The 12,782-nt window shown below is 38.2% G+C and overlaps 1 protein-coding gene across 5 annotated transcripts in view; it reads left to right on the plus strand.

The window, feature by feature from the left end:
* Positions 1 to 12,782, plus strand: part of OPHN1 (oligophrenin 1) — a 510,840-nt gene that overhangs the window by 472,262 nt on the left and 25,796 nt on the right. For all 5 annotated transcript variants that reach the window (XM_032845576.1, XM_032845578.1, XM_032845577.1 and 2 more), the window contains one exon: positions 1,339 to 1,665. In XM_032845576.1, the coding sequence (XP_032701467.1) occupies positions 1,339 to 1,665 (327 nt within the window). The remainder of the gene's footprint in view (positions 1 to 1,338; positions 1,666 to 12,782) is intronic.

The following is a 12,782-nucleotide window of genomic DNA, read 5'->3' on the forward strand; positions in this document are numbered from 1 at the left end:
AACATGTTTCTCAAGTCTCATTTAGCTAACGAGAACCTCTATTCTTAACTACTGCTCTCTGATCTAGGTTTTCTATTATGAAGAAATGTGACAGTTTCCTTACAGCAGGAGTTCTCAATCAGGGATTAACAGCTTTAAGGGACTCTATGAATCTCTTTAAATTAAAATTAGTTTTTAAAATTTTTCATGTATTTGTGTGTGTTAGTTTGGCTGTTATTAAAGTCTCAAAGCCTTAAGTAAGACTCATAACAATGGTAAAGTAGATACTATTGTCACAGAAAATTGTGGACCACAAAAACTAAGGGAGGAACATAAAGTGGCTAGTTGGAGGTTTCTTTATGAGGATGGAGAATGAAGTTAAATTCTGTTGTTTAATTTTAAATTTGAGAGATTTTAACAAATTACTTTTGAGAGAAATAGAAGTAGTTAAGGATTGACTGATGTCTCCTAAAAAGATCAGGATTATACTTGGGGACTCTTAAGACCCATCCATCCATCCATCTATCTATCTAGCTGTCTATCATCTATCTATTTATTTATAAATAATCTTATTTTATTTTTTCATTGTTCCAAGATTCATTGTTTATGTACCACACCCGGTACTCCATGCAATACGTGTTCTCCTTAATACCCACCACCTGGCTCCCCATCCCCTCATCCTTCTCTCCTTTAAAACCCTCAATTTGTTTATCAGAGTCCACAGTCTCTCATGGTTCATCTACCCCTCCTATTTCCCCCTTCGTTTTTCCCTTCCTTCTCCTAATGTCCTCCATGTTATTCTTTATGCTCCACAAGTAAGTGAAACCCTATGATAATTGACTTTCTCTGCTTGACTTATTTTACTCGGTATAATCTCCTCCAGTCCCATCCATGTTGATACAAAAGTTGGGTATTCATCCTTTCTGATGGCTGAGTCATATTCCATTGTATATATGGACCACATCTTCTTTATCCATTCATCTGTTGAAGGACATCTTGGCTCTTTCCACAGTTTAGCAATTGTGGCCATTGTTGCTATGAACATTGGGTACATATGGCCCTTCTTCTCACTAAATTACATATCCCTTTGAATAAAGCATCTTGGTATATTATGGTTTTACTAAGTTGTGGTGAAAATCAAACTCTCATCTTGTACTGAATTCCCTATTTGATGGGATCTGTGACTCCACATGGGTTGGGGTAGGTAGAAACTGATTTTGCAAGTTATCAGTGATTTGTTCCACAATAATAGCTCCATTGAGTATGTGTAAAATTTTTCAATATTATATGTGCATTTATAAAAATGAAATGGTAATAAAGTTAGCATTAATCTTCCCTCTTTGCACCACCTTTTCCTAGATGAAATCCAACATCAAACACCCAATGGTATTATCACCAGCAGTATAGAACCCCCGAGGCTACCACAATACCCCAAATTGCCTATTCAGAGGAGTGGGGAAGCTGACACTGGGAGGAAGTCTCCAAGCAACTGGCCTGTTTCAGATGGCAAGTTGGAGTCCTGTCCTGAAGTGGATGTGGGGAAGCTGGTGTCTAGACTGCAGGATGGTGGGACCAAGGCCATACCAAAGTCCACCAATGGACCTGTGCCAGGCTCTGGGCCCACAAAAGTCCCCTCTTTCCACATAAAGAGACCAGCTCCTCGGCCCCTGGCTCACCACAAGGAGGGTAAGTGCTTGGGAATTCCATTGGAATCAGAATTGAAACCAGCTATTTTGCATCTTAAGATCTTTCTGAGGTTGGAGATAATTAAATAGGAATCTAGTTCCAATTTATTGTCACTAATATTGGAATTGTGGGTAAGAACATAAAAACCATTCACAATAATCACTAGAGTGTAAAGCTAATGAGGGTGGGGATTTGGGACCTGCTTTATTTACCTCTTTATCCCAAGTACTTAGAACAATGTTTGACTGTCACAAGGTAAGCCCTAATTGTTTGTAAAATAAATTGATAATAATATTTTTATCAATGTTATTATTGCTGCTATTGCCATTGAATATCTACTGTGTCCCTGACACTGTACTAGATTTTGACAAATTATTTCTGATCCTCAAAACCTTACTGTGAAGAATACATTACTCTTTTTCTTTCCTACTAGAAAACTGAGGATCCTAGAGCTAACTAAGGTGACTTGCCAAAGGTTCACAGTTACTAACTGGCAGAGCTGGAATCTCAGTCTTACCAAGTGTGGCAGGTACCAAAACCTGTGTTATTTCCAATAATTCAGAACTATCGATTCATATAAGAAGCTTTGAAATTCATGAACTGGTGGTTTCTCATTTTCACTTTTCAGATTAGTCAAAATAGGGACAAACGGGCACAACTTCTGCAAAACTCCTGACTTTCTAAATTACAAATCCAAGATGTGGCTGACTTTGGTAAATTTAATTGAAGACTCATGCTTGGAGGTTGGGACTAATCCAGAGGGTATCTGGAGGGTGGTACATAATTCTATGAAGATAATATGATATAATGGACAGAATATAGACTTTGATATCACAAAAGCTCAGACCCAAATTGTGACTCTTTTACTTTCTAGCTAGATGACCTTCTAAAAATGTGCCTTGATTTTTATCCTATCTTGTTCCAGAAAGGATTTAAGGCTTTCACAATATAGAAAATATAAGAACTTAAAAATAGTAAGAATAATTTATTCAACAAGTGTTGAGTACTTGCTGTTTGTCTAGCCCCATTCTAGGTATTGAGGACATAAGAATGAATAAGACATACAAGGTCCCTATTCTCTTGAGACTTATATCGGGGCTTAGCAAACTATGATCTTAACTGAAAAATATCAAAAGAAAAATAATATATCATGACACATGAAAATTATATGAAATTCAAATTTCTGTGCCCATCAACAGATGCACACCACTTCATTTACATATTGTGTAAAGCTACTTTCACACTATAACAGCAGAATTAAGTAGTAGCAACAGAGATCTTATTGCCTACAAGTCCTAAAATATTAACTATTTGATACTTTACAGAAAATGTTTGCTGACTTCTAGATTCTAGAGAGTGCAGGTGAGAAAAAATGAAGCCAAGAGAAGGGGAAAAAAGGTAGGATAGTAGGGATATGGAAATAATGAAGTTAGTACACAAAATGTTTGCTGTGAAGCCTTACACACTTGCCAGAACAGTGTCACAGATTTGGCTCCAAACTTTCTAGAGAAAATGAAAAGAGAAAGAACTTAATAGTCATATAAATCCATGGTCTTAAGGTAATAATAAGCAAGTTGTTAAAAAAAAAACACAACTCATCCATTTTTGAAGCCAGAGAATACTTCTAAGAAGCATTTTATCTCAAGGTTTGTTGCATATGGGCTGATGACATTGTCTCCGGTCACAATTCAGTAAAATCTATTCTATGGGAGTCTGATAAGATTTCCACTAAGTAACTGACTAGGAATTCTTTGGCTTGACCCAGTGATGCATCTGTCTGTATGATTAAGTTATTTAAGATCTGTGCACCTTGGTTTCTATATCTGTAAATAGGATTAACAGCTCATCCCACAGAACTATTGCTAAGATTGAAAGAAATAACAAAATATCTGCCATATAACCAATATTCAAAATATGTTATTAATTCCCTTTCTCTGCCTTCCTCTTCCTAAGATTTTTCTATTCAGGAAAATAGCCAACTAAAACCAGACTTCTGTGTAGACACAGTTTCAAATTATAGGTCATGTGTTGACCTTCACATCAATTTGTTAGGGAGTTGGGTAACTCAAATTATATTCATCACAGTGAAGTTTGTCTTGCCTGCTGCCAAGCCTTGAGGTCAGCTAGATCCTAGAAGTTTAGCACACACAGTAATTTAGCCCTCTTTCCATCATCTACTGCGAAGTTAAATTCCAGATGCATTCCCCCTTCCCCTTTCTCCACAGTCCTGCTCCAGACTTCTGGCAACAAGTAACAGTTTCACTTAATGTAAGTACTGATCTTACTGTCCAGTACCAACCAGAATATCTAAATTTGGGCCACATCATTGCCTGGTTTTGCTTTCTATCTTAAATAAGTCAGCAACAGTCTAGTGTGATGCAGTTTTTCTCAAGGTGCCATGCCTCCAGCCTTAGCTACAGAAGACAGAACTGAGGTAGTGGTTCTGGCCTTGGTGGAAAATCAGCCAAACTTCTGCCTCCTTTTTTTTCAAGATTTTATTTAAATTCTAGTTAGTTAACATATAGTGTAACATTCATTTTTGGAGTAGCATTTAGTGATTCATCATTCACATATAATACCTAGTGCTCATCACAAGTGCCCTCCATAATATCCATTACCCATTTAGCCCATACCCCCCACACACCTGCCCTGCAGCAACCATAGTTGAGAGTCTCTTTTATGGTTTGCCTCTCTCTTTGTTTCCCCCTATGTTCATCTGCCTTGTTTCTTAAATTCCACATATGACTGAAATCATATGGTACTTGTCTTTCTCTGACTTATTTCACTTAGCCTAATATGCTCTAGATCTACCCACATCATTGAAATGGCAGGGTTTCAGTTTTTTTGATAACTGAGTAATATTCCATTGTATATATATATATACCATGACTTCTTTTTCCATTCATCAGTCAATGGACATTTGGGATCTTTCCATAATTTGGCAACTATTTATAATGCTGCTATAACAATCAGTACCCTAGAGGAGAACACAGGTAGAAACCTCTTGGACATTGGCCATAGCAGCTTCTTACTAGATAAGTCTCTGTAGTTGCCTCTTTGAAGTTTGCTCACTCCTCACCGCTTTCTCCCTCCCTTCCTCCCCATTTTGGCTGTCACTCCAGTGACAGATTCCAGGCATCAGAACAGATATCAGTTAAGAAAATGCTATAAACAGCTCTGTCCTGACATATAACTGGTAGTTGTTAGCTCCCAGTGCTGGCCAGCAGCCTGAATGACAGTCAGAGGGAAGGAACTGCCACCTGAGCTGACCCACTCTGCACCTTCCAGTTGTCACTCCATTTCAGCTCTTTTGTTCAGAGCTTTACCTACATGTCAAGAGCCAGTGCAAGGCCTCATTGCTTTAGTGATCCAACTGTGCCGCTGTCTTGTCTTACATCTCCATCCCTTGTATCAGTCCAGCATTTGAGTGGACTTGATATTCTTTACATTTTTCCTCAGCAATTAAAAATAGCAAACACAAGCTGGGTGTTAAATTACATTGTTCTATGGCAGTCGGCTTAAAATAAAATCAAAATTGTTTGCTGTTATAATTTTGTCAAGGACTTTTTTCTGTTCCAGACGTAGAACTGGATACTTTCTCTTTTTCTATTATATCTAATTATGAGAAACCTATGAGATAGTTTCTTTTCTCTTCATTTCACATTTATTTCCCCATTAAGGAAAAACTGAGGCTTAGAGAAGTGAAACAACTTTACAGAGTCACTGACGTTGTAAGATAGGGAGATAGAGCTTGAACTTTGGCTTCTTGAGTATCACATTTTTATTTCTTAAACAGCTTTAGCTATCTTCTCCTTTATATTTTCTAAGAAGCATTAGCTGTTAAGAGAGAAAAATTATACAAGCCAATATCCTGTCCTCTCTTGATATCACTGCTTCTAACCAGGCTTGGCTTTGAAGAGGACTTTTCTCTAGTTTCTACAAAGGGACTTAGGACTTTCCTTTTGAGAATAAGGTGGGGAAGATATCTACTTACCTGCATTTGTTCATTTATTCAGGCATAGTGCTATGCAATGGGAGAGAAAGAGATGAAAGGCCATGCATGGTCTCTGCCCTCTAGAGGTTCATGGCGAGGCTGACATGTAAGCAACCAGTCCCAATCCAGTATGACCCATGTTCTGATGGGGGTGAGAATAAATTCCTGTTGGAGTATGGGGCAGGGAGCCCTTCACTCTGCCTTAGGTTCTGAGATAAAAGTGAAGGATATAACTACACTGGAAACCTGTAATATATGTGCTTAGGAACACTTCTTAGCTCTTTCTTCTGCCTTGACTAGAGAGAAAAGACTTCATTCTGATGGTGTCATTCTGATGGTGTGTTCTAGGATTTGGAGAAAGCATGCTTGTAAGGCCTTGCTCAGCCACAGGGCCATTAATTCTCCACTATGGTAACTATTTCAATGAGTAGCATTTGCATCTGCTCCAGAGGTAGTAGAAACAGACTTGTTCTTGAAATAATTGGTTGTGCTGGCCTCATTCACATTTGGTTGTTTGGATTCATTATGCTTTAAAATCTGCTGCATTTGGTTTTAATTCTCTGCCTTTCTTAGAGCCTAACTCCCAAGTGATCCAAAAGAGTAATTAGTGGCTACAGGAGTAGAGAGGCTTTCAGGTGAGCATGGCAGAATTTCCTAGAAAGTAAGAGCTGATTTTAGAAAATTGGAAGAATGTACAAGTAGAAAGAACCACTCCTTATCATGCTGTTAGGTTGGGTGTAGATGAATATAAGAAAATATCGGAGAAAGTTGCTTAAAGTGATTTCGTAGTACCTCATGAGGTACTAAGAAATCAATAAGTGCTAAGATTGGCTATGGTCATTTTACAGAGAAAGGGGAGGGAGAGAAGAGTTTGGGCTGGAGAGGGAGGTCAAATTTGTAGTAAAAGTCATGTTGTGGACCAAATTGAAAAGGAAATTAAGGGGATGTACAGTTTGGTAGAGAGATCACAGGCTCAGAAGGCTTAGTGAAGTCTCAGATTTGACAGGCTTCAAATTGGAAGTTGGAAAGGCTTCAGAGTTTCCCAGATATGATTGTGAATCCTAGCTCTGCCTCAGAGGTGTGGGACCTTTGGCAAGCCACAACCACTCTAAGTCTTAGTATTATTTATAAAATGAAGATAATAATTATGCCCATGAGATTATTGCAACAATGGAATAAGGTATCCATTTGCTTGGCACATAATGAGTACTCAGTAAGTGGTAGCAGTTGTTTTGCTTTTACAGGAAGCTAAATACTAGCTACATAATCTAAGGTAAACTTAACTTCTTTCAGCTAGTTTTATTAACTATAAATGGGGACAATGGCTACATTGTAGGAAACATTTTTGTGGGTATAAATTAAGATTAGGTATAGAAAACATTTATACAGTAATACAATAGAAGTTCAAAGAGTGATGTTACTGGATGGGTAACAACCTCTCAGGAAATGGCAGCCATAGAAGATGGTACATGTTTACTCTTTTGTATTTAGGAGCCTATGAGAAGCCTCAAGCATAGATGTCATCAAAGAGCTCAGAGCTACTCTTTCCACCCTTGAACTTTTTCTGACCTTGCCAAACACTGAGAAAGAGGAGGGCCATTGTTGAAGGGAAGGGACAAGGAAGGATTTTTAGCCATCCCTCAAGGTCCACTTCAAGTCCTATTCTTTCCATGAAGCCTTCTGCTCCAGGGAACTCTACCTTACCTCATTTCTTCTGACATTCAAGTTTGACCCTTTAATGTGGATGCTGAGTTACAGTATTCACACTTATTTCCCAAATGTATGACTTCATTGTCCAATTCTGTTTTAAGCCCCTGGAGGGCAAGGTCTATGTCATATCACTAAGACTGGGCACGAAAGCCCTCAAGAAACACAGCATATTGAAAACCTTTCAATTTAGGTTTCAGAATAGCCCTGAAGTTTGGCAATATCATCTTTGTATGTGTCGAAGATGTCACAAGTGGGAACTTAAAAAAGAAGACCTCTTTATGTTGTCCTTCTATTGGACTGAAGTACATCATTTTTTACTCAATATTTATTGAATATCAGTTATGTGCAAAGCAATTTACTTGGGCTTTTAGTGACTACAGAGATGAATTCCACCTGGATCTTGCCATCAGGTTGCTTCCATTATAATAGGGGACATAGAGCCACCAAAACAAAGAGCACTGATTCAAAGTACAAGATGATTAGCACCTTAGGAGTCAGAGAAAAGACTTTGGAGCATCTTAGTCTTGGAGCACTTAAACTGAATCTTAATAGATGATGTAAATTTAGGCATGTGGGAATAGGGTAAAGGGAACCTGGGGAAAATATAATCAATTGTGAAACATGTATATGGAACAACAAATAATACTGTTTGTGTGGACTGTAGGATATGTGAAGAGAAATAGTGGAAAGGTAAATCACAAAGATCAGTTGAAGTCAAGTGGAAGAGGAGAGTGACTTCCAGGTTAAAAATGATTGAGTTTATTCTGCAGGCAACAGGGAACTATGTAGTCTAAATCTAAATCTATCTATCTATGAAGAGATTTTCTTCAGGCTGGTTAAGTACATGATCAGAACTGGCTTCTAAAGTATGCCAAAACAGCATTTAAAAGTCAGCAGGGAGAGATATAGGTCTATAGACTTATATCATGAACCCATTGATCTATGAAACAGTCCAAGTCCACATTTCACAGGTATTGAAGTGATCTTGTCAAGGTCATACAGCAAGTTAGTTTTAGTATTAAAACTGGAATCTAGCTCTCTTGACTCCCAGTTACATTACTCTTCCACCTCTGCCTCCTCATTGTGGTTTTACTGTGGCAAATTAGAGTTAAGAGAGAATAACACTGGAGTCTTTCAACCAAGAAACCCCTTTGCTGTGACTTCAAAGTTTGACTTGTAATGAATCATCAGTAAAGAGACTAATGTTTGTTTTCTAAGGCCTTGGTTTGATGTCCATTTGGATTTGGCTGTAAGTTGGAAAGAAATGGGATTCATATTTAAGGAGGCATCATCTGGTTCTCTCATCAAGAAGAGCAATCACACTAAGATGGACCCAGGTTTGGGTAGAAGTGTTTTCTGACTCTGACTACAGCACATACTTCCTGCCCAACATCCCCTCCACTATCCAGTTGAAATGGAACAACATTATCAGCTCTGATCATTTTGATCTGCAGTGACAAAATTAGTGTCATGTGACCTGGTGGTTCCTAACTCTGGCTACACATAGCATCACCTGGGGAACTTTTTTGTTTTTTATGTTTTTTTAAGATTTATTTATTTATTTTAGAGAAAGAGAGTGCAGGGGAGGTGGGGCAGAGGGAGAGAGTACCTCATGCAGACTACATGCCCAGTGCAGAGTCCGATAGAGGGCTTGATCTCACAACCCAGAGATCACATACTGAGCTGAAACCAAGAGTTAGATGCTCAACCAACTGCACCACCCAGGCATTCCACCTGAGGAGCTTTTAAACATACCCACCCAGGTCATTACCCTAATCAATTAAACTAGGATCTCTGGGGATTGGGTCCAGATACTATATGATTTTAATGTTCCCAATGTATAGCCAAGGTTGAAAACCACTGGTACTTAGGACTACATGGACTTCAGAAATCAGATGTATCTGAATCTATTGCCAATTACCTATGAGGTTACTTCTTTTTTTTTTTATTTTCAGCGTAACAGCATTCATTGTTTTTGCATGACACCCAGTGTTCCATGCAATCTGTGCCCTCTCCAATACCCACCACCTGGTTCCCCCAACCTCCCACCCCCTGCCCCTTCAAAGCCCTCAGATTGTTTTTCAGAGTCCATAGTCTCTCATGGTTCACCTCCCCTTCCAACTTCCCTCAACTCCCTTCTCCTCTCTAACTCCCCTTGTCCTCCATGCTATTTGTTAGGCTCCACAAATAAGTGAAACCATATGATAATTGACTCTCTCTGCTTGACTTATTTCACTCAGCATAATCTCTTCCAGTCCTGTCCATGTTGCTACAAAAGTTGGGTATTCATCCTTTCTGATGGAGGCATAATACTCCATAGTGTATATGGACCACATCTTCCTTATCCATTCATCCATTGAAGGGCACCTTGGTTCTTTCCACAGTTTGGCGACCGTGGCCATTGCTGCTATAAACATTGGGGTACAGATGGCCCTTCTTTTCACTACATCTGTATCTTTGGGGTAAATACCCAGTAGTGCAATTGCAGGGTCATAGGGAAGCTCTATTTTTAATTTCTTGAGGAATCTCCACACTGTTCTTCAAAGTGGCTGCACCAACTTGCATTCCCACCATAGTGTATGAGGTTACTTCTTATCTGTGTCTCTGTTTTCACAACTGCAGAATAGGACACTTTCTACCTTGGAAGTTTATGACCCATGTTTAAGGAGAATATATGCATAAAATACTGAGTATAGTATCCCAATATCTAGAACAGAGCAAGTGTTCAAAAAAAGCTAAAATTTTTACCAGTTATCACCATTACTATTATTTTTACCATTTATAATTTTTATATGACTAATAATAACAAAATAGCAGGCACTAGGAAAAACAGCAGATGCAGAAACAAGAGATAGGGCTTTCAACCCTCACTCTATCACTTACCTAACTATGTGACTTGAATTACTTCATCTTTCTCAACCTAAGTTTTGTTCTCTATGAAATGAAGAAGATAAGACCCATCGCTTTTTCCCTCCCATGCTTATTGTGAACATCAAATAGTTATCTGGAAGAGTGGTTTGAACAGTATAAAGTGTGTTAGAAAAATCAGATTACTATTATAATTTTGGTCATTTTTTAGCTGCAATTCTGTGTACCTAGCCTGGTGCTAGGGGGAATGGCATGTTCAGAAATATAAGATACAGTCTAGATGGGGAGACAGAATTTGTATGTGTATAAACAATTCTTCCATTAGAGGTATTACACTGTATTATTGTTGTCACTTTTCATATCTGTTTCCCTCACCAGAATGGCTGGCTAGCTGGAGGAATTAAAAAAACCCACAAGGCAATATATAAGTACTTCATGAGTGTTACCTGAAATGTTCAGCGGGGTGAAATCTGAGCTGTTTTGAGGGATGGTTACAGTACAGATAAGACAAGAGAGCTGTGGCATATATCAGGCAGGAAGCAAAGCAGAATCTAACACTTACTTAACCCTACTATATGCTAGGAAGTCTCAACAGGCACAGTCCTTACAATCACCTGATAGTGAGAGGTTATTATACCCACTTTGCAAATGAAGACATCAATGGTCAAAAAGGGGAAATAACTGCTGAGTCCACTAGCTTGGAAGCAGCAGCTCAAGACCTCAAAATCAGGTCTACTCAACTCTAAACTTTCAGTATTTTCCACTATACCATACTGGCTCACCTAGAAGTAAGAATCAAGGGCTTCCAGGAAGCCTGGATGGCTCAGTTAGTTAAGCATGTGCCTTTGGCTCAGGTCATGATCCCAGAGTCTTGGAGTGGAGTCCTGAATTGGGCTCCCAGCTCATTGCAGGGTCTGTTTCTCCCTCTGCCTCTGCCCTCTCGCCTGCTTATGTTCTTTGTCTCTCTTGCTCTCTTTCTCAAATAAATAAATAAAATCTTTAAAAAAAAAAAAAAGAAAGAATCAAGGGCTTGCTTTGACAGGGCAATTAGGAGACCAGTTTGAATAGAGTAGAGCTGGAAGATAAAGTCCAGATTTGCTGCCTGGGATTATAACTTGGGAGCAGCTCATAGAGGGCCTTGAATATATATTAAGGAATTTGAACTTCATCCTATACATTTTATAGCTACTGTATGACATTTAAGAAGAAAAACAATGTTAAAATACTTAGGGTAAACCTTATAACAATATTACATGGATTAAAGTTATTTTTTTATATTTGCCTTAAAACTCTATAGAAGAAATATGAAAATATAAAGACATACTAAACAAAAAAATCAAGAAATATAAAAATCTACCAATAATATTCTTCTCTGTTTTTCAGTTTTTTTTATAAGATTTTATTTATTATTTTGACAGAGATCAGAAGCAGGCAGAGAGGCAGGCAGAGAGAAAGGGAGGAAGCAGGCTCCCTGCTGAGCAGAGAGCCTGATGCCAGGCTCAATCCCAGGACCCCGAGATCATAACCTGAGCCGAAGGCAGAGGCTTTAACCCACTGAGCCACCCAGACGCCCCTCTATTCTTTAGTTTTTATCTAAATTCCAGTTAGTTAACATACAGTGTAATATTAGTTTCAGGTGAACAATTTAGTGATTCAACACTTAAGACATTCTACTAATCACAAGTGCACTCCTTAATCCCCAACACCTAGTTATCCACCCACTCCCTACCTCCCCTCTGATAACCATCAGTTTGTTCTCTATAGTTAAGAGTCTGTTTCTTGGTGTGCAACTTACATTTTTTCCCCCATGATCATTTTTTTTTTGTTCTTAAATTCCACATATTAGTGAAAGCATGGTATTTGCCTTTCTCTGACAGATTTATTTTGCTTACCATGGTACTCTGTAGCTCCATTCACATCATTGAAAATAGCAAGATTTCATTCTTTATAATGGTTGAGTCATATTCCATTGTGTATGTATGTATGTGTATATATAAAGATATATATACACACAATATTGAATGCATATGTACACATATATATTCCATTGTGTGTATATATACATAATATATACAATATTCCACTGTGTGTATATATATATATACATATATATATGTATATATATAAAAAACCCTCTCCTCATCACAAGTGCACAACCTAATCCCCATCACCTACTTAACATATCTCCCCACCCATCTCTCCTCTGACAGACATCTTTTGGTCTCTGTAAATTAAAAGACTGCTTCCTGTTTTCCTCTTTTTTCTCCTACTCATAATCATTTGTTTTGTTTCTTAAATTCCAGATATGAGTGAAATTATATGGTATTTTTCTTGCTCTGACTGATGTATTTCCCTTAGCATAATACTTTCTACCTCCATTCAAGTACTTGCATATAGCAAGATTTCATTCTTTGTAATAGCTGAGTAATATGCTGCTGTGTGTGGGGGGGATGGGTGTGTATATGGGTGTATGAAATGTATATATCACCTCTTCTTTATCATATCGTGGTAAATATAAATGCCCCATGAAGTTGCACAGTGGCTG

This window comes from Lontra canadensis, unplaced genomic scaffold (genome assembly GCF_010015895.1).
Source record: "Lontra canadensis isolate GAN:19392208 unplaced genomic scaffold, GSC_riverotter_1.0 scaffold166, whole genome shotgun sequence".
Lineage (NCBI taxonomy): Eukaryota > Metazoa > Chordata > Mammalia > Carnivora > Mustelidae > Lontra > Lontra canadensis.